This window comes from Osmia lignaria, chromosome 5 (genome assembly GCF_051020975.1).
Source record: "Osmia lignaria lignaria isolate PbOS001 chromosome 5, iyOsmLign1, whole genome shotgun sequence".
Classification (NCBI taxonomy): domain Eukaryota; kingdom Metazoa; phylum Arthropoda; class Insecta; order Hymenoptera; family Megachilidae; genus Osmia; species Osmia lignaria.
Window position 1 is genome coordinate 3,161,048 of NC_135036.1, and position 22,493 is coordinate 3,183,540.

At 34.7% G+C, this 22,493-nt stretch overlaps 1 protein-coding gene across 5 annotated transcripts; it reads right to left on the minus strand.

The window, feature by feature from the left end:
- Window positions 1-1,766: 1,766 nt before the first annotated feature.
- LOC117609848 (synaptic vesicle glycoprotein 2B) lies at window positions 1,767-16,373 on the minus strand. 5 transcript variants are annotated; one of them, XM_034336572.2, is made up of 12 exons: window positions 15,977-16,373; window positions 11,142-11,418; window positions 9,632-9,682; window positions 9,047-9,208; window positions 7,726-7,888; window positions 7,526-7,647; window positions 7,214-7,452; window positions 6,531-6,857; window positions 6,271-6,415; window positions 6,031-6,190; window positions 4,589-4,716; window positions 1,767-2,569 (listed from the first exon to the last, which is right to left on the minus strand). In XM_034336572.2, the coding sequence occupies exons 2-12, from the start codon at window positions 11,224-11,226 to the stop codon at window positions 2,502-2,504; spliced, it is 1,650 nt and encodes a 549-aa protein (XP_034192463.1). In that variant the 5' UTR covers window positions 11,227-11,418; window positions 15,977-16,373; the 3' UTR covers window positions 1,767-2,501. The 5 variants fall into 5 exon arrangements, with proteins under 5 accessions (XP_034192463.1, XP_076544340.1, XP_034192462.1 ...); XM_076688225.1 differs by having other exon boundaries at window positions 11,142-11,508; XM_034336571.2 differs by having other exon boundaries at window positions 11,142-11,532.
- Between the last annotated feature and the right edge of the window lie 6,120 nt (window positions 16,374-22,493).

A 22,493-nucleotide genomic window follows, 5' to 3' on the forward strand; every position in this document is an offset into this window, starting at 1 on the left:
CAAATCCTTGGATCCCAAAAAAAATTTTTTTTTTTATGATAATTTTTATGTAATAGTTATTTAAAAAGAGACAAATTATCATTAAAAAAAAAAAAAAAATGTTGGGAATCAAGGATTTGAACCGTGGATCTCTAGATTGCGAGTTGTATGTGTGAGTCTGTCATATTTCTCAATGTAAGTAGTAACTAATTTTAATTATTAATATCTTTTAAACAAATAGTCGTCTGCCCACAAAACGGGGTATAGGCGTGTTCAGCTTCGACGAGCTCTACAAGCTGGCAAAGTTTCATTAATAAGTGAGTGTAACACTTGGGTAGTTCTCCTTGTCAGTGTAACTCTATTTAAAATTAGGGAAACTTTCTGAGTGAACATTCTTGGATAAAGACTTTAAACTGGCTCTACAAGTTGTAATATCTTGCTCGATACTTAAAATACATTTATTGCTGAAAGATTTGAATGAAGCGCTTTTCAATAGAGGTGTGCCAGTACTCGATTTATTCGAGTACTCAAATTTCGAGTGAAACAATGATCGGTCGGTCGAGCCCAGTCGAGCGCTAGAATTTGCCGAGCTACTCGAAATCGACGAACTGTTTGAAACAAAAGCGAGCTGTTCGAGAAAATCGAACTACTCGAACTACTTTTTCGAGTAGCTCGAAAATTCGGTAAATTCAAGCGCTCGACTCGGCTCGAACAATCGAAACGAGTTCAGCTCGGCTTGTAAATTACGAGTACTCGCAGACCTCTATTTCTCAAACAGGAAAGGATAATTGATAGTCTTGGACGTCTATAAAATATTATTGTTTAGAGGAATTAAGATTAGAAATACATTTTTTTTTTTTAAGGTAACTCTGTTGGCAAACGTTTTGCTTCGGAATAGATAAAATGTTTCGGTCAGACGTCCGCAAATCAAGCTTGATGGACACCAGAGTAATTTATTTTATTTACAGAAGCCAATTGTACGTGGACTATGACGTGCAGTTTGACCTGCAACATTTTCCTTGTCTTCTTCGTGTTACCGCCTTTTGTTTGACGTCAAACGTGAAAAATATTGAAAGATTGCGTGATTCGATTTTGAAATAGACATAAAATAAGTAAAGAATGTTTTTCTTTTTTTTTATATTTTGTACAAAAGATGCTTTATTGTCATGCTAAATGAAACACATTGGAATTGAATTGTTCAATACGAACACAGTTTTTATTTTGCATTATTCAGTGGTCGGTATATAAACAATCTGAGATATATAAAAACGTTTGGTAAAATAGAAAAATAGGGTACAAGATAGAAATGCGATGGTGTTTAACACATTGACTGCCACAGTAGAAATTAGACTTGTAGTAAGGCACATTAAAGCTCATTAACATTTTAATTGCCACAGTGGAAATGGTCATGTGTGATATGGCACAGCTTAATAACATTAAATCATTCATTATTAAGGGGACGTTCATTTTAGTCTGCAATTTAATTTTCCTGCTATGCAGAATATTCTTTTATCTTTTAATTATATGTTATCCAATCTATGACAGTCAATGTGTTAATAATTAACTGATTAATCAAATCGAACGCTTAATCATCATTTATGTATTAAGAGATTCGAAAGAACAGATATCTTAGCACTGCACGTACAATGCAGGAGATCGTTTCAATAACCATGTAATTGAGCATTTTTCTTGCTTATTTGCTCTTAATTGAATTAAGTACTAATATGTAAATTAATCTACTATCTTGAAGCTCTTTCGTGGAGATAATTTGTTGATTATTTAGTAAATCTTTGTGTTTCGAAGTTGAATTAACTTACGAAAGATATACCTATAATACGTAGACATGGGATTTCCTATCATGAAATGTCTTCTATTTTATATAAATATATTTTAGATTACCTTTTTTTGAATAAATTACCTTGTACGATTAATCTCTCGCGGCCTCATTCACTGAGTATTCGCTATGATTTTGTGCGTTTCGTAAAACGATTACGCATCGTTGCTTAAGAGTTAATTTATAATTACACTTTATCGTTAAAGTGTTTCTTAACACTTCCACTACCGTATCGACCATATCTGGATAACTCATCATTTTCAAATAAATCTGTCTGATTATAAATAAACTTGTTCGATACTCAAAATTAATAATGGTAGTCACGGTGTTAAAATATTCATTTTAAACCTTCATTTGATAAAATTCACTAATAAAATAATCAAAGAAAATATACGTTTCGAAGGTTGTTTCTGTACCTACTTTCTAAATCAGATTGTACATCTTTTGGAAACGTTTTTAGTAAGTCAAAATTGAATATAGAATACTGTGTCTGGAATTAATTACGATAATGTTGTCACTTGAATTACAATAAAATTGTTTAAGTAGATTCCTTAGAGTTATTTCGAGCAGTCTACGAGTAAGTACCTACACATTCTTCACGCGAAATGCACTTAGATTGAGCTAAATACGAGGAGTAGAAGAATTGTTTCTTTTCTTTTCTTTATAATTCTTATTTTTTCCACTTTCGTTAAAATTTCTCGATGTCTAGTTTTGATTTCTTTCTCCCTGGCGTGAAGAGGGCGAGCAGACCACTCACTGAAACACATTAATTAGAATTTTCGAATTTATTGTTGATAAATTATCCTAATGGAGTAAGGTATACAGTTATCGACCCCTAGATAATGATTGACCTTCTCCCTAATAAAAATGTAGAAAATATTATATAATAACTTTTAAAGAGACAGTGTAAAATTTAAAGAATGAAGATACTACGAAGCACGGAATTAAATTAGAATTGTGGTTCTCCCCATGGTCCGCCGTCCGAGAGTTAAGAAATGCGTTATATTGTATTTCTTTTTTTAGTAGAGGCACCCGTACTTATCCGCGTACATATTCGCGTTTAGACAGATCTCTCCGGTTAACGCTGTATAAGGTGTGTGTCTACGTCTCATTTTAACATAACATCGTTCATGTGTGAACAGCTACCTCTGCCACGATCCTCGTGAAATTACGGTACAGGTAGTCCTCATTTTGCGACCGAGTTCCGTTTTGATGACTACGTCGTTAAGCAAATTGGTCGATAAGCGAGGAGCTTGCGTCGGGAATATATGTAGGATCGTTATAAAATTATAAAAATTATGCAACAACGAGATTACACAGTAACTGCTTGTCGGAATGAAACTGACTGAAAAAGTGCATAGCAAGCCTATAGTACGCTCACGAGTGCGCATGTCACCATTCGCTACTGACCGACACTCAAACTGAGAAAGGGGATTCCCCGAATTGCAGGTTATAGTAATACTTGTAGTAAGGCACATTAAAGCTCAATTGCCACAGTGGACATGGTCACGTGTGATATGGCACAGCTTAATAACATTAAATCATTAATTATTAAGAGGACGTTCATTTTAGTCTGCAATTTAATTTTCTCCCCATGGTCCACCGTCTTGAGAGTAAGCTGTTACCCTATCGAAACTTGATTGGTCGTAAAGGCTGGTTCAGACATGGCTAATAATTTAGTCGAGTGGCGAATAGCTACTTTCTACTAAACCGTTTAGCGCATAGAAAAGTGTCCGGACTAGTACAGTTGAACTTTGGAAATCGAGAGTACAAGATACAATGTGATTCTCTCGCTACGCAAGACAAAAACCGTGCCGCACAATCGAACCCTGCTGTTTTTGCGGATAAAGAGACCCAGGGGCCATATCGCCGGACCCAATACTGTTCTGTGTGTGTTTATGGTTGAGACGACAACAAGAAACGGAACAGCAGGGAGGGGTTCCATTGTGCAGCACGGCTTTTGTCTTACGTAGCGAGAGAATCACCCTGTATATACTCGACCAGAAAAATCCAATGAAACGGATCTACTCGACTAAACTGTAGTGTCCATACATAGCAAGTTACTATATTACTTGCCACTCGACTAAATTACTAGCCGTGTCTGAACCAGCCTTAAGTGCGAGTGGTCGTTAAGCAGATAGGTCGTAAAGTGAGGAGTACCTGTATACACAAAACCGTATTCTAAAGATCATCGCAGAAAAACACATTTAGCGATAATCCACCGCCAAACTCTATGAGGAACTTTACATCGAGCGCATCTGTCCTTATCTATTTAAAAAACCTCATTTTCCGCTATTCTGTTCCTGTTTCCTCAAACCAGCCTCTATGACTACAACTGTATTGCTTAGCGGATAAAAAAATCCTTTTTCCTCTGGACGCGTTCTCTCCACCTTTTAAACTTTTCCATTTTTTTCCCTTTAGGTCTTTCACGACCTCTACACTTCGATCCCTCTATAAGGGTGAGAGTACTATGCCTCAGTGACTCTTCTCTCGTCTTTCTGTACTCTGCTCCTTTTGAGGATAGTACACATAGTTTTCATATTTTGGGGTTTTTTTTGAAAATTTTTCTCCTCTCCGCTAAACAAATTTTTCAATTCTTTCGGTAATTCCACATGCACCGCCGGTAAAGTGGCCCGCGATCTTGCCCCCAGGAACGGTTTTCCCTTACTCAGGAAACAAGCGAAAAAAGAACCAATTTCTTTTTTAGGATAAGGGTCAACAACTGTATACGTTACCCTATCAAAACTTGAATTTTAATAGAATTTGAATACGTACAAAACAGTTGAGCAGCAACAATGACGATCACCAAAGTACAGTAATCATCAATCAAGTAACCGATCATCAAAGTACCACTTATAGCACCAATTCGACTAATAAACGCCGACAGACCGGAAGCCATTGCCCTAAAACACAAAAAGAAAAACAGCCAATAATTAAGCAAAGGATTTATCAAATCAATATTGATCTTTATTAATTCCCAATCAGACACTGGTCAAACAAGATTAAAATCTTGAATATTTTTAATAAAATCCATTCTTGATCATTCATTTTGATAGGATGTTTTGACGATTGGCTATCATTAGAACGGAGACGAATATTTGATAAGAATTGCGAGATTCCTCTGATATTCGATAGAATATTTCAGATCGATCGATTGATTTATACAGGATTTGTTTGAACTAACGAAAGATAACCATGCCGGTTATAAATAACCGTACACGAGATAATAATTGTTCTATGTGGGTATTTATGTCGATTGATAAGAAGGTTAATCGATAAACACCTGGCCGTATAAAACAAGGTGGCACGAGGAAAAGAAATAAAAAGGAAAAAACAAGAAACGTGCCACAATATCAACAAGAAGATATTCTCTGAAGTGTTTCTTAATACGTTTTCTTTCGTAATAAAATTCAAGTATTGTTGTAGTTTGGTTATCAAAACCTTGAAGAATTAGATGAAACATCCATTTGCCAAGTTGATTAATTCCAAAAGAATAAAAAATAAAAAAATTGATGAAATATAAAAGGTTAAGCTATGACAGTAAAATTTCAACAGATTCAAATCTGGAAAGTGGGGTTAATCATTTTGGTATATGAACGGCTCAAATGGCTAATCTAACTCAGCCAATCCTGCGCATAGCAGATTCTGTCGAATTCCTGTTAGAAGATTTTGTAAACAGAATAGCTGCAGATTTGATGCAGGATGTGTTAAATTCAGCTATTGTAGCAGATTGGCGGCAGAAATGTTCCAAAACCTGCTAAAGCAGATTGGCGGCAGAAACCGAGCAGATCCTGCTAACATAACCTGTTGTCAAATTGGAGGCAGAAACAAAACAGAGTCTGTACGTATACTACATATGATGGCAGAAAGGCAGCAGAAACCGGGCAGATCCTGCAACTTCAGCCATTTAAATTTTAAAAGGAACAGTGAAGTTGCAGGATCTGCTCGGTTTCTACTGCCTTTCTGTGCGCAGGCTGTTTTCTTTCTCCCTCCAATTTGACAAAACAGGTTATGTTAGCAGGATCTGCTCGATTTCTGCCGCCAATCTGCTATATGATTCTGTCAGCAGGTTCTGTTTGCAGAAACCAAGCCAAATGCGGAAACAGATTCTATACAGATATCAGATTTGTAGACAGATTCTATCAGATCTGCTGCCAATCTGCATGGCAGATTGCTTCCTAGGAATCGTACTCCGTTCGAAATAAAATAATAATTACCTTAAATGCGTTGGATAAAGATCAACTAGCAGGCAGTATACAACGCTTAGACAAACGGAAGTAATAGATTCATAGGCACAGGAGAGAATTAAGTTTTGGGTGGAAGTTTGCACCAGGAAGAGACAGGCTGTCACTACCCCAGGTATAAAAGCTGTGATCACTGGAATATATAAAAAAAAAAAGAAATTATTTCTATAGAAATACTCGCTTGATATTCATTTTTTGGTACTTCCTAATTACCTAAGAGGAATTTGTATCCCATATAATTAACTAGAACTGGTAATATGAGACCCGTTGGAATGCAAGAGGCTCCCAGAATAAATGTATGAACAAACACACTAGTCTGTACCCTTGAGTTGCAACCAAATGGGTCGTCAATCTCCTCCTGTAGATCAAATAAAAGAGCTATACTATTATAACAGAAATAGCATAACATATATATTAATTCTACCCATATTGACCCATGGTGCGCCCAAAAATTCATCTTTAAAAATACTTACAAGGTTGGTGCTATTCTTGGTGATCTTCAAAGTGCAAACACTGGCTGTCTGATTAGGATACGCTTGTTGAAAGTCTGCATATCTGTGAAACAGCTCTGGCAACCATAAAGTTAAAGTATAGTAAGCGGATGTGACGAAACAAGCGATCAGGCACACCACGATGGTTCTACAGAGAAACGGAGGCTTCAGTATCATCGCTGTTTTCGTGTATATGTCGCTTATCATCGAATCGAATGATTTCTCCGTCACTTCCTCCCTCTCGTTCGTGTGCATTATACGGTGCACCAGTTCGTTCAGATTATTATTACCACAATTTCGGAGTTTTGTCTGAAAATGAAATGTTTAGTGAATATTTTTAGCGGTGGCCTTCGAATTTCCAAATTGAAATTAAGTCTTGGAGAGAGGAGCCTGGGTCAATCGTGACCCAAAACTTATGAAATCTATCAAGAGTATTAATCTAAAATTAAATGTATGATTCTTAAACGAAAGGACGAATAATTTTTTAAGGAGTAGTGCAAAATTTAAAAAATGAAGACAATAGAAGACAGGTTTTCTCCATGGTCCGCCGTCCGAAGGTTAAATTTCAATTCTAAACCATACTGTAGTCAGTGCCAAAATGAAATATTGAATATTGCCTAATGAATAATTAACGAATAATAAATGTTGCAATGACAAATAATCACCTTGTACTCTTTTGGGGGCTGACCACTGTTCTCCGAGTACATTCTCATTAAAACGTGAAGCATCTGAACGTTATGACCAGTCTCGGCGAGATATTTCGGCGTTTCAGGGAAAAATAATAACCACGCTCCGGTAAATAACGCTGGAAGGGAACAGATGAAGACGAAAAGATTCCACGAGTGCAAAAAGAAACCAGCGATCTCGACGTTTACGTCCATTGGGATAATGATCCATCCGACACCTGAAATTTTTCCAATGATCATAATCTGTGATGGAGAAACTTATTCAAAAAAAATCTGCTGCTAAAATGGTACCTGCTAAAATGATCATTCCCATTACCCAGGCCATTTCCATCCAAGACAACATTTTGTCACGATATTTCGTTGGTTGAAATTCGCCCAGATATAGAAAAACAACAGCCGATTGTCCATTCATACTAAAAAGTAATGAATGATCTCGTTACAGGGGATGTTTGATAAATAATTTTGGAACAGAAATTTCATGTTATACTCACGCGGCGCCGCTCATGAATTTTAAGAACAAAAAGAACCAATAGAAGGGCACCACCGATGCCAACAATTCTGAGATCCCGTGAAGAAATAAGGCGACCAACAAGGACATTCTTCGTCCTTTTATGGCCGCGTAGCAGCCCCATATATAAGAACCGGCTAGCATACCTGTAAATTGTAAGAAAAAACACAATGTTTATGCGAGAAAAATTAAGAAGAATATTAATTCTATATTCTTCAACAGACGGTTAAGTGAAAATGACTTTCAATCAATTGCAAAAGGATTAAATAGCATCGTGTTATTTAAAGTCTCGTGCAGTGTTGTTGCCATTCGATTTGTACTATAAATTCCATTCGATGGTGTTTATGCAGAAACGTGATCAGAGAGGGGAGACGTGTCACGTTCTGACATAATGAAAAGCCTTCAAGGTTTAATTATTTGCATTCGAGCCGCTGACACTTGTAATAATCCTTTAATGCTTTTAATCGCGTCTTCAGTATTTCTCTTCGTTAACAACTGGATTGCTCTGTATGCAATTATATACAACCAATTAGGTATTCCATTAAGTATCATCGTCTCTTAATAACAGTGAGTTAATAACATTTGCATATCTTCATTTTTTATTTTATTTTTTTTAATTTTTTATATTATCACAGTTTAGATAAGAGACATTGAAAGTGGGCGTTGATAAAAGGAAATGGTAATGTATGCACAAGATAAGAGTACCTCTAATACAATTTTTTTTTATGAAAAAGAATGGTAAAAATTTAGCATCGAATATCGGCAGAAACGTGAGCAGATTTCCTTTTGAATCGAAACGAGGATCAATCGTCAACCAGTCGAAGCACGCGAGGAGAAAGCTAAGCGTGAATGCAAAATAATTCATAGTTTCACGGTGACTTTTACATAACTCGAAAGGAACGGGATTTCAGTATGTTTTGCCGGATCGAAGTAACACCATGCAACCAAACGCAATGGTGGAAGTTAGGTCGATATGGGGGCGTGTTAGTACCTCGCACGCAAGTAATTCCAATTCCCTTGAAAAATCCAACTTTTTCCATATCAAATTTCATCGTAAATGTCATCGTAAAATGTTTCTAACGTTATATTTTTTAACGTAAAAAAAAAAAACAATTTACTCAGTCTTTTAAGTTGGTAGATTTTTGCTATTATCTCTGATAAGAATTCAAATGAACCGTAAAAACATAAAGTAGCTTAGAAAAAAGTAAGATATCACGGCAGTGTAAGAATAGAGGAGTTTTATAAGGTAGATAACGGTGCTAATTACAGAGGTTTAATTAAAATGATGATTACTAGGCTGTTACCTAACATAGGCGCTGCGCTTAGACGGCCCTTGTCCACTGTAGTCATTTTAAAGTCACATGCTGCCGATGGTAATACAAATCCTATGCTTGTTATACTGAATGCTACGTTCATGAAGATCAAACTGCAGACGGCCATAACCTTAAGGTTAAACTTGCCAAATCCTGTGAACAAATTCAGAATTCGTAATTGGCAGGATTCGTGAGTTTCAAGGTCACTTTTGTTGTTTCTCTTCATTAAAAAAGATTCTTTTTCCTCTTAAACGATTAAAACTCATGCACAGTTAAGAGTGTATCAGAGGATTCTGATGTAAGATAAGGAAACTTTAGCGAAGCCTAACGCAAACACGTTTGATTACATTTTACTGTGTTTCCTGTAGCGAAGATTTGGTGACAGACTTTTATCAGTCGATCGATGAAATATTGAATTTATTGAGAATTTTGAAGCCAAGGACCTCGAATAAAGTATAAAAATCAGAATATTGACCAAAATAATAAAGATTGAATTCTCAAAAAATTCCTCGGAATTTTAACAAAATCCAAAGCTAACTAACATCTATTTATTCACATTGATAAAATAGAAATTACCTGTTTGGTCGACTGCATCTTGGGCGACGCTTTCCGCCGTTTGTTTGTTGCCTGCGAACAGAGGAAAACACGTGGTTACGTTGCAAAGAAGCGACTACGGAAAGAATAAAAAATAAAGAAAAAGAAAAAGGGAGAGAAAGAGAAAAAGAGAGAAGCCATAACTGTACAGGCTGATGCGAAAGTTAAACCCGGCGCTTCTCAGATTGACGCTGTTTTATTCCGAGAACAAAAACATTCTTCGAACTGATCGGACGGCAACAAAAGTGATTCACAAGAACCTCGTCCCGAGGCTTTTCTTTCTTTATAAATCCGTTCGTTGTACTTTAACCTGTTATTGCTTTGCACCGATTCCAAGCGTTTCTTTGTTCTCTGACGCGGTAAAAGACACCTTTCAATCTTCTTCACACTGCAGTGGTGCATTCTGAACACGATTTTAATAGATCGCGATCAATTTTTAAATTTATGATATAACAACTTGATTTGACTCAATTTTTCATCACTTTCACTCATCGGTGTATCTTTTAATATTCAATTTTGATAGATCACAATCACTTTTCAAATTTGTAACACTTTATGATGATTCCAATTGTTTCCTGGATCTGTCTCACTTTTGAATTACTTTTTCGTTTTGATTTTCCTCAATTCAATTTTATTGCACTTTTGATTGATTTGAAACATTACGTTCCTTTTTTCTGAGTTTCGTTCGTTAAGATTGAGATATTAGGACAGTGTTTCTTTTTTTTTTTTTTTTTTTTTATTATTGTTTGATTAGTTGAACATGATTCCGGAGCCTCGTTTGACTTTGTAATTGGCTAGGTCTATCTAAATTTTTTGCTCTTGCTTTCGAAACCAGTTTCTGAAAGTATCTGTGCGTTAATGCACTCTTTACTTGATCTTGAAACGTTAAGATCAAGTTTTGGATCGATCGGGTCAGATTTAAATCATTATCTAACCTTGTTAGTCTACTTTCCTGCATCAGTCTTGACACACTGAGATCAACTTTAGAATTAATTATACCAGTTTCTGTGTTCCCAATTTAGATCAATTGATTTTCGATTCATCGATGCTTCTCCAATCTCCCGCACTCGCGAGTCAAATGTTTTGACACCATTTAACTATACCTTCAAAATTTTCCCTTTCCATATTATAAAATAATTCTACTTGAAATTTTCAAACAATTCAACACGCTCCTTCCTTAATAATTAAAATTTCATGATTTCATCAAATATTATAAAAAGTCATTCGTAAATAAAACTCATATCCCAATCAAATAGTCCATTATCAATATACAAAAATTAACTGAAATCTTCATAAATCTTTTAGTTTCTAGAATAATCGTAACGCAAAGGGTTAACGTTCGCCGAACGATTATCTGCCCGACTATTAACTCCATCAAGCATTGCAATGAAAAGAAAAAAATGACGGAGAGGAATCGATTGAAAGATAAATCCATTGTTGGCAGACACGTGTACAGGAGGGCGTAAGCACGAGGATAAGAGAGCTTGATTACCTTGTAACGTGGAGACGGCATTTGCCGCGACTAGCGGCTCCGACGCAGCTGGCTCGCTCTCCAATCGAGCGATATCGCCCGACATCGTACGCGCGCGAAACTAACGCATCGTTGCGCGCCGCCGTCGTCGTCGTCGTCGTCGTCGTCGTCGTCGTCGTTGATCTCACTGGTTCGTGCGAGTCTCACGCGCGCGGCCTTGCTTCCGAGCGTGTTTCGCTCGCCGCGAGTTCGTCTAACAGTCTAACCGACTGCGTCCGCCCCCTTGATCGCACTGCCACTACAAACTTACCGTTCTTCCACTCGCACTCTTTATCTGCCTCTCTGACGACCGTTTAACCGGCTTGTCGCAAGGTTTAGTTTAGTGGAACTGAAGCAGACTCCGATAAACTCTCTGCGTGGAGACTGATAGTCTAGTCGGGTATACTTCCGAAAGGCCCCATCACCCCAGGACAACCAAACTTCGGATTTATAGTAATTGAGGGACGAGAAATCGAATAATATCATTTTCGTGAACTGGCAAATAAATCGTTCTCGAGATATACAGGGTATTCTAAAAGTGCGGAAACCCCCTATTACCTCGATAAGAACGCATTTTCACGGAAAATGACTAACCTAACCTAGGTTAGGGTTAGGGCTAGGGCTAGGGTTAGGGTTAGGTTAGTCATTTTGCGTGGAAATGCGTTCTTATCAAGATAATAGGGGGTTTCCGCACTTTTAGAATACCCTGTATATCTCGAAAACGGTTTATTTGCCAGTTCTGAAAATGGTATTATTCGATTTCTCGTCCCTCAATTACTATAAATCCGAAGTTTGGTTGTCCTGGGGTGATGGGGCCTTTCGGAAGTTTCTCCGTCTAGTCTAGTGTAGAATCTAGAGTTCGATTGAATCAAGTACAATATAGAAATAGGATTTGTTAGAGAGTAATTGAGTCGAGTGGGCTCAGAATTTAGTAGAGTCTAGGTATTGAGTATAGTGGTCATAAAGTTTAGTAGAACTGAAGATAAAGTCTCTGCGTGGAGGCTGATAGTCTAGGCTTAGACATAGTAATGTAGTAATAGAATTTAGTATAGTCTAAGTGTTAAGTCTAGTAGACACAAAGTTTAGTAGAACTAAAGTAGAGTCCGACAATATCTCTGCGTGGAGACTGATAGTTTGATGTAGGATGAAATAAAACATAGAAATAGGGTTTGCTAGAGGATAATAGAGTCGAGTGGGCTCAGAAATAGAGTAGTAGAATTTAGTAGGATCTAGGTATTCAGTCTAGTAGAGCCTAGAGATATCCTAATAGAGTCTGACAGAACCTTGATGTAGGGTCTAGTAGAGCAGTAATAGAGGCTAACACGAGCCAAATACAGAGTCTAAGTATAATTTAGTAGAGCCCAGATGTATAGTCTTGTAGAGACTACCAGAGTCTATCTCTTCTCCTGAAATAGATTTGAAAATGCTCTTCTAATAAAAATAGAACCAAGTAAAACCCAGTCAAGTCTACTAGAGTTTAGACGTAGAGTCTAGTAGAACGTAGACACAGTCTAGTAGCTTAGAACTGCTGAGTGGTCGGTTCTTATCAGAGGAGGATTAACTGAGATAAAAGAAGATTTCAAAGGTCCGATGAATAGTTAAAATCCTTTAGAATCTTATTGTTAGATTTTACTTGCGTCAGGGAACAGATATCCTTCATTAAAAAGAATTCATTGTTAGGTGGACCAGTTTCTTACAGGCCATCTCGAAAGATACAGATAAAATTCACGTGAGCAAATATTGTTCCTGTAGAAAATAAAAAACAAAGAAACAAACAATTTGATTGGTCATTACAAGTGTTTGTCAAGGTCGTCATAAGTTTCTTCCTCCCACTTTAAAATGCACATATATTAAATGAAGCGTTATCGTTAATTAACCTACAGATAAAGGCTGGAAAAGTTAAACTGGAAAGAGAAACAGATAATTACCACTCGAAGTTCAATGTTTATTTATATACACTTTCTCACATTAAATTAAATGAATTTCGTTACGTCATTCATTTTCATAATTATCAAAGTATTTTTCAGACTTTCTACTAAGATAACGTGCAGAGATACTTGATTCCACTTGTAAGTCTTAGATAAAGGTCGAAGTAAAAAAACATCAAGAAACCAGTTCTTGCAGCTAAGAAAGAATGCATAATGAATAGTTAGCTATGGGATATTCCACTAGTTAATGAAGAAAAGAAAAAAAAAAAGGAATTCCTACAAGTTTGTTCACTTGTGTAAGAAGTTAGAAAGTCATGCGTGGTGATTCGCAAAATTTCGCAACGCGGATGCGAGCCTCGAAGATAAAATGTGTGTCCAGGAAAGAACAATCTTATCCAATGATGCATGACACATCGTGGATTCGTTTAATTCGAATCAGAAAAAAACAATTTAACTGATTGCAGTATTTATTCAAAACAAAAATCTGTCTGTTAACGTAAGAAGCTAGTTTATGATCTAACAAATGATAAATTTTGCCTGTTCAAATTACACACGTATGATTGGAACATTTTACAAATACATAAGCCGAGAAATCATTTGATAAATGTAAATCAGGGTAATTAGGAGAAGCCCACTTCAGGTTACAACTGTACCTTATCAATACTGATAACAGCAATTAAGCTGATAACCGTGGACAGATTCAATGAATTGTTGCTTCGTTTCTGAATAATACATCTGACGAAAATACACAGTTGATTTATTGATCTGTGTGTAATTTATAAACAAAGAATTCTGCAACTTTCAATTGCAGAATAATAATTTAATTGTAATTAAAGTGTTTGATATTCGAATTCCCAAAACAATGCAAACAAAGCAAAATATCAATGATATTTTCAATATCAAGTTGACGGATATATTTACGGTCTTTCCACGATGTTTTCGATGTTCAAAGGAAACGCAAGTTGCAAATATGTAGTATTTTTAAAGTCTCTTCGACCGAAATGCATTCGTGGTACTCTTTATTTCGCGACTGACTATTTTTATACACGTGTCGGCTTGTTAAATTAAAACGATGTCAAGATCACAAGAAAACAGCAGCTATTCTGCTGCCATGCCGGTTTTCATGAACAATGATTGTTCCTTGTTCCTTTATACCAGGTGGCAAAAGACACTCGTTCATCGTGTCGTTTTTTATTTTCCGTGGAATTTTGGAAATTGATAGATCCAATAAATCTATTGTTTCGTCGAAAAAGTATAACAAAATATAAAGAAACAAAGAAGTTAATTCTTTTTTTTAAATCAAATAATCAATCACATAGATTTGTTTTTTGTTTTCTGCTGAGTAACTGGAGAATTTTGGTATTCAAACATCAAATGTCATCTTTTTTTCTTTACAAAGTACCAAAAGACTAATAAAATTTTCCAAATTGTAACGTTGGAAGATTGAAAAGAAATATGAGTCTACTTGCAAGTTTGTCATTGTTTTTAAACAATCCAAAGTATAAATAAAATTTCTAACGAACGGCTCTGTTCATGGAACGTAAAACAAGTTTTCTACTGATAAGGCACATCGGTTCGAGTCTGTTTATTCTAGTTCATTTGCGAATTGTTATTGGTGGATAAATGCCAGCCGTATTATTATATCACACGATAATTCGTTTATTTGATGATAAAAAATGCTGACTGCTAATGATTCATTGACGACAACTGTATAAGGTCAACTATCAGCTTCTACAGGCTGAATCATTTCTAACAATGAAACATTATTCTATTGATATAACTCAATTTTTATATAATTTTCTTATAATAACCCTTGGAAAAGAATATTTTACAAGTGATCTTCATTGAATCAAGTTAATATAACTCTTGCATGGAGGACCATGGAGAGAACCATAACTTTGATTTAATTTTTTATTTCATATTACTGTCATTTTTTATATTAGACACTGTTCCTTTAATAGATAATGAGAATAATATGAAATATAAAGTGAAATTAAAATCGGTGCTCTCTCTATGGTCCGCGCCGTCCGAGGGTGAAATATTTTCCTATTGCAATGAGTACAGAGACCGTTAGTTACTTCATTATTCATTTAACTTTAAAAATTATATATTTAACTTTAGATTAATATCCTTGGATATGTTTTATAAGTTTGGATCAGGATTGACTCTGTCTCCGCCTTTCAATGGTTAATCGTATACATATAAAAAAAAAATATAAATTATGAAATTTAAATCATGTATACAACACTGTTAATAGGAATCGAAACTTTGATAAACGTATTTTTATTTCTCTGTAACGGCATGTTATACATTATTATTATATAATAATTACCGATACATAAAACGAAAGGGGTTACTATATGTATGTAGATAGTGGACGTTCTTGTTTCAATTTCTGTCGGCAAGTAATGACAATCTATGATGTCATTTTTCTAGATTGCTCTAGTCCCAATATAAATTCTTAATTGATTGCTAAATGACAAATTGTTCAATCTGTTCAGGAGCTTTGATAACTATTGAAGGTTGAACACGATGAATCATTCTCATTTCTTAAGTTTCGATACGAGACCAGCGATTGTTCCTTAACAATTATACTTTAATTATAATTAAAATTATTTTCTGTAAGCATTATTAATCAGAAGCTTATTATCGCCGAAACAAAGGAAAGAAGAAAAGATTTGTAAATAATGCTAAAATAACAAAGAGCAGTTTATTAAGTAATAGGGATTGATAATTAAGGAAAAATATGAAAAATTAAAAATTTAGTATAAATTTCATAAAAGTAAGATAAATTTGCATTTTCTATTTCTACTTATAAAAAACAAAAATTGACACTTTTAAGAAATCTTAAAAATAAATATATTTATAAAGAAATCAATCAAAACTTACCCTGATCTTGAATATCCATTCAATCAATTAAAATCAGTTCTCCAAAGATAAACGCAGCATCCACTTCTTTCTTTCAAAGAACCTCCTGCTCTTCACACATCAACTTCCTCAATAACTAATAATTTTTTTTAAATAATTCACAAATTCATGCTAGACACGACAATATGAACAAAAGGTCTCCTATTAAAGAAGTCTCACACGGAAAGTTTAAAGTGGATAATAGAAGAGATCGTTCTCGAAAATTCAAGAAACCGTTGCACGATGACAAAGTAGACTGAGCTTCGAAATTAGACGGATTATCTCTATGTCGTTGTCCGAGCTTCAATGCTGAAGATGCATCGAGAGAAGCTTGCCAGAGCTGGCATCAACCACTCTCTGCACACGTGTACCGTAAATACAGCTAAGAAACCGATCGTCGAGCTTTTTACTCGCTCACTATCGGCAAATAAGTTGATTAAAAGAACAGAGAACAGATGCATTTTTTTCTCTTTTCTTCTTGGAAAGACGAACTTTCTTCCTTGGTGATCGTCTTTCATCGATATTTGAAAGAAAGAAACGAACCGATTAGGGTAATTCATGGTAATTTTTATAACTCTTTGAAGAGAGAAAAATAAGTGATTTAGATAATTAGGGGTGGTTGTTAAGGATAAGGGTAGATATAAAGGGATGGGTGGTTGAATTTTAGGGGATTAAGGGTAAATAAATTTTTAAAATTTAGTAATTTTTCCAAATATGTATTTGTAACATATCGACACCTGATATGAAATGCATTATAACTACATATGTAGTTTATGCTAGGTTTACAGGAGACCGATTTACAATTTTTGACTGTATTTTTTTACATCTACCGTTTGTCTCCCGTTAGTGTAACAAGAACTTAAGTACGCAAGAATTAAATGTGCCAGAACTTTTTTCTTCTTCTTTTGAGTATTTTTACACGCTTCATATTTTCTGCAATTCAAAATATATCATTCTTAGGACCAAACTTCAGGGAATGTAGAATTACAACTTTTCATTTCCTAATTATAATAAGAGCATGGTTCTTAGACAAAAGAAACGATTTTTTTTTAAAATACATTTGTATCATAGATAGAAAACACCGTTACAAAAATTACAATGGTAATCATGTCAAGTGTCGATATGTTTGCGTAAAAGCTAAAAAAAAATAACATATAATTAAAAAATTATTAACAATGAATAATTGAAAAATGTACCGCTAGTTTTTTAAAAATCTGACAAACAGGCTTCGCCTCTTCTTCGCATCCCCGCCTCTATAAAAACTAACCTAACCCTATCTATCTTAACTTGATATCTATTTTGTAATCATAAATATAAAAAATAAAAAAGGGCCTGGGATTAGGTTTGGCTAGCTCAGAATGTTTTTAGGGGTGCGAGTGCAGGGGTCGGGATTCTGTCCCTCCTCCCTCCACGCACTGGTCTCCTAGCCCCTTTTTTATTTTTCACGGTTATGATTACAAACTACATATCAGGTTAAGTTAGGTTTAGTTAGGTTAGATTAGTTTTTTTAGAGGCGGTGCTGCGGGGCAGGGGCGATACCTATTGGCCGGTTTCAATACTAGAATATTTAACTAATGTGACAGCGCACTTCGTGCAGAGAAAATTCAGATTTTTAAAAAAATAGCGGTACATTTTTTAATTTTTCATTGCTAATAACTTTTTATTAAGCAATGACCGATGGTTAAGTTATAAGAAAAAAATTACTCAGGAAGGTGTCCCTTATAATATACGTATGTGAAGGTCAAGGTCATTGGAGCGGCGTCCCCTAAACAGGAGGTTTATCCAAATTTCAATAGATACATATAAGAATGAAGTCGATAAATAAATATAAAATTGAAAATTGTACAAAATAAATTTTACTAATAAGAATCAAAAAGAAATTGCTATATATCCGTACGCAAAAGTTATAAACAAATTAAATTCCAATAGATAAATAATAATTTAATAAATAGATAATTAAAAAATTAAAAATTGTTATATTATAAAAGAACATGAAATTCTGGTACAGGGAGCTAAGAGAAATTCATGCGGAACTATGGATGCTTCGCTGAGCACGGTGGTTCTAAAATATGGAGCAGGTTCAAATTTTGTCAGGCTTAGTGCGACCGCCGAGGAATGCGGATTTATCTGCCAAACATATACAGGTACGAGTCAATAATAAGATTATTAGAGCATCTGTATTTTATCTAGTGTGTTTATCATGGGATTGTGCATACTTATGGGGGTGTTTTATTATGTCTTATGGTGTAGTTCCCCATGTGTCTACATGTGTACTATTCCCTTATGTGATGGGGCATGTGTATATATTAGTGTACTTTATGGTGTGATTATTTATGGGTTTTGGTATACTTTTGCAAATATTTTATAATGTGGTTACCTATGTGCTTTTACATAAGTTTACAAATCTTTTATGGGGTTTTATGGAGTGGTTTTCTATGTATTTAGACATAATTTTACAAATGTTTTATGGTGTGGTTTCCTACCTGTTTTAATGTAATTTTGCAAATGTTTTATAGTGTAGCTCTCTCCACCTGTTGTGACATAATTTTGCAAATGTTTTTTGATGTTTAACACTGCAGTTATTTATGGGTTTTACCTACCATTATTTTGGCTACATAAAGGACGAGGTACCCAATTTTGATTAGGCAACGGACCAATCATGGATCAATCTCCAACATGCTTGATGGGTGCAGTGGTGCAAGTCAACGATCGGTGAGTCGCATGCTTTATGATTCCTCCGGCCCGGTCCCCATTATGTCGTGAAACGAACGGTTCGAAACGTTAGGGGGACTGGTGGAATTTTTGTCTTTTAAGGGAGCATAGTGACTCACGAATATCAGTGCATCATTTTATACAATAATAATCGTATTAATTGCTTTTCTATTATGTTCTATTTATTAGCTCAGAATAGGGTTTTCTTGTACATCATAGAGAAGTCGGATGACCTTCCTACATTTTCATACTTCGATTTAACTTTAAATCATATACATACAAGAAATTACTTCGCGATGATCAAATATCTTTGATTATTTAGATTATTTATTTTGACATTGTAATCGCTCTTGATATTGAAACGTTCCTCAATTTTATTCATATTATTTTAGTGATATTCTTTCTTTTAATAAAGTTAGAATATCAGTGCATTAACTTTTACAAATCATATATTTTAGCTCAGGCATTTTAGCATACATGAAGAAAACTGATAGGTGAAAGTAACCATTGGCCTTGTTCATTTTTATGCCCAAAAATCATTCGGATACTTTTAGAGATGTATGTATGTATTCGTATGGGTGGAGAGCGGTGGACAGGGTTTAATTTTAAGTATAATATATGTATTTTGGCGACGGACTAAAGTAGTGAACCATACACGATTTAAGTTCCATGTGTGTATGTGTATGTGGGCCACAAAAGTGCCATTCGGGGCCTTGCAGCCAGCCCCAGCGGTGTCATGTGGTCCGGCCACCGGCTATTCCGGTGGCAAACGGGGCTCTGGCTATGGGCGAATAGCGCCTGGTGGGGGTAGTTGCTAACCCACTCAGGTTAGTTTGTTAAAGTAAAAGCGTCCTAGACAAAAATTCCTTACACGCCGAGAAAGAGTCAAGCGTTGGGTTTTTCCGCACCCGTGCAATGATTGGTCAGCCCAGGAGAGAATTTGTCCAACCCCGCGCCACTTGGTTGGATGGTGGCTACTGGGGGTGGACTTTTAGCGCAATTGCACCATTTAAAACCGCCGGTATAAGTGCAAACTTCGGAACGGCAAAGCGGGCTTTTAGCCCCACTAGGCTCACTTACACGATGATCTGTGTATGTGTGTGCGTGTGTGGTTAGGGACTTGTATCGTTTATTAACAGCATTAATTTACTATTAATATCACCATACAATTAGAAAATACTTGAAAATTTCTTACAACTCATACATATTATTATATATTAGATATTCAAAAGAATACAAAAATGAAATATGTTAATTTTTGATTTCAACAAAAATGTATGTTTTTATTAGAGTGTGAATGTTGAATTGAACTCGGCTGACGGTGGCGTTCTCCGTAGGTTTAAGCTAATTTTCATCCGGCTGATATGTGTGAGAACCGTAGAGTGCATTTTTGTGAAAATGATTTTTGCAACTTTTTAAATATAGCAATAGCCAGGCAGGTAGTTTACTTCTGGTGTGATTGAGTTTAGTTTATAAGTAGGTAGGGCCAGAATAAGCTTTCATATTTCTCTTCGTATTCTCGTCGAATACGTGAGAAGCTTGGGGGAAACTAACCTTGGTTAGGGTTAGGGTTAGGTTAGTCATTTTGAGTGGAAATGCGTTCTTATCAAGATAATAGAGGGTTTCCGCACTTTTAGAATACCCTGTATATCTCGAGAACGGTTTATTTACCAGTTCACGAAAATGATATTATTCGATTTCTCGTCCCTCAATTACTATAAATCCGAAGTTTGGTTGTCCTGGGGTGATGGGGCCTTTCGGAAATATACCCGAAGCTTGTATCTAGGGTTAGAAAACGCAAATGCAAATTAATTAATTAATTTAACATTCTCTCTTTTGATTTTTCGTAAGGCCAAGCCTTAGTTTATAAGTCGCAGTCGTGGTATTAAACCCGATTGCAAAAATGAAGTATTAAAGTGCAGTGAAGTAAAATTAAACTTAATTTGTACTTGCTTCTTTTTACGAAGCAGATAAAATTTTCGCGAGTGTTTTTTTTTAGGCTATTGCTGAGGAAAGAAGAAGCTATACGCTGAAGAGCCCCGGCAAAATTTGTCACAGAAGAGAGGAACTATCAATGGCTTTCCATCTTCGGTTGGAGAGTCATTTTAATATCACTATGCTTGCTAATTTGTTTTCTTTTCTTTTTTTTTGTATGTTTTTTACAGCTTTTTTTTAAATCGTATGTAAAATACCCCCAAGTACATATTAAGCTCGAAATTGTACGAGTTTAATATCTACCAAGCTTCTGTTGAATTATCGAATTCGAATTTTATTTCCCTTTTTTTTTCAATTTATTATTTTAGTTTAGAGAATTATTATTTTTTTGTTTCCGCATATAAATCATATCTTGAGTTCTCATTTCATTGCCCGCAGAAAGTCGTCAGCGATCGAATTTACGTCTTACTCCTGCACAAGTTATTATGCAGCTATTATAAGCTTATTTTTAATTCCACATTGAAATAAGTCGCATCTTATGGACAGCGACTAAGTCGCCTAAAACGTTCTTTCTTTTAATTCATGGATCAATTGGTATTTTTCTTTTATACAAGAATATAAAATATCTTGTTCGAACATTTTCATGATCAGTCAATTTAAATTTAAATTCTTGTTGCTTTTCGTTGTATTTGAACAAATTACTTCTTTCTTACTGATTTTTTATATTGATTATATTTCCCTTTCAAATGTGTTCAATATGTTTCAATATTATACTGTGCTTAAATTCTTATTTTATTAAATGTGTCTGAAATTGCAATGCTAATAAATTATTATTTCCTCAATAATTATCAAAATTGCGGTGCTAATTATGTTTTCTGTTTCAGTATTTTATCAGTAATTCTTTTGTTATTCTATTTATTCATTCCGAGGTCACATAATTGCTTACTGTTTTGTGTTTTCAGGCTTTTGTTTTACGTACATTATTATTTTATTCATTCTTTTCGAGTTTACATTCGTCCTATGGTTTCTATGGTTTTAAGGTTCTATTCCCAATAATTTTTTAATTAGTTGTTGTTGTCTTATATAAATATACCTATTATCATTTTATTTGTGTATTCTTATCGAATTACTTAAATTTTATTTTATTTTTAAATATTAGATATACAAATTAATTCGGTACCTTCTCTATTTTTTTTTTAATATTTACATTGTAATTTTATCCGTGTATTTTATCGAGCTTAGGTATTATGTAATTATGTATTTTCAGGAATAATTATTATATTAAATTTTAATATTATTATGTATTGAGATTATGTATTGATTAATGGAAATTGGGATTAGATGTTAGGGCGGGTAACTGTTGTAGTCACCTCCACGTGGTGTGACCTGGTAATCAATATCATTTTATATTAATTTTATTTTGTTATTTAAAGAAAATGATATTGAGCCGAGAGCTACGATTCATATTTAAAATACACTATCAAATTCTTTTTTAAGTTTGCACAAATAAGAAATTAATTTCTAATTGACCCTCAGTCTAAACTAAAAGTAACTCATTGTCAGTTCAGTAATATCAGTGTAATGTAGCTTTCTATATTCGCAATCATTTCTTTTTTTTTTTGTAATATTAATGATTTTATGAATATTTGACATTTTTCAAATAGATGAGTAGGTGTTAAATAAATAATTTGAAATAATTTTTCTATTAGAAAAGATAAGGAATATAAGCGTTTTCTTCGAAGAACTTATGCATACATTTTAGTCATCAATTAATTAACAATCATCTCATTCGTGTTTTCCTTTTCGAAGCAATTGTTACGCGACATAATTCCGTCAATTGTGCCAATTATCA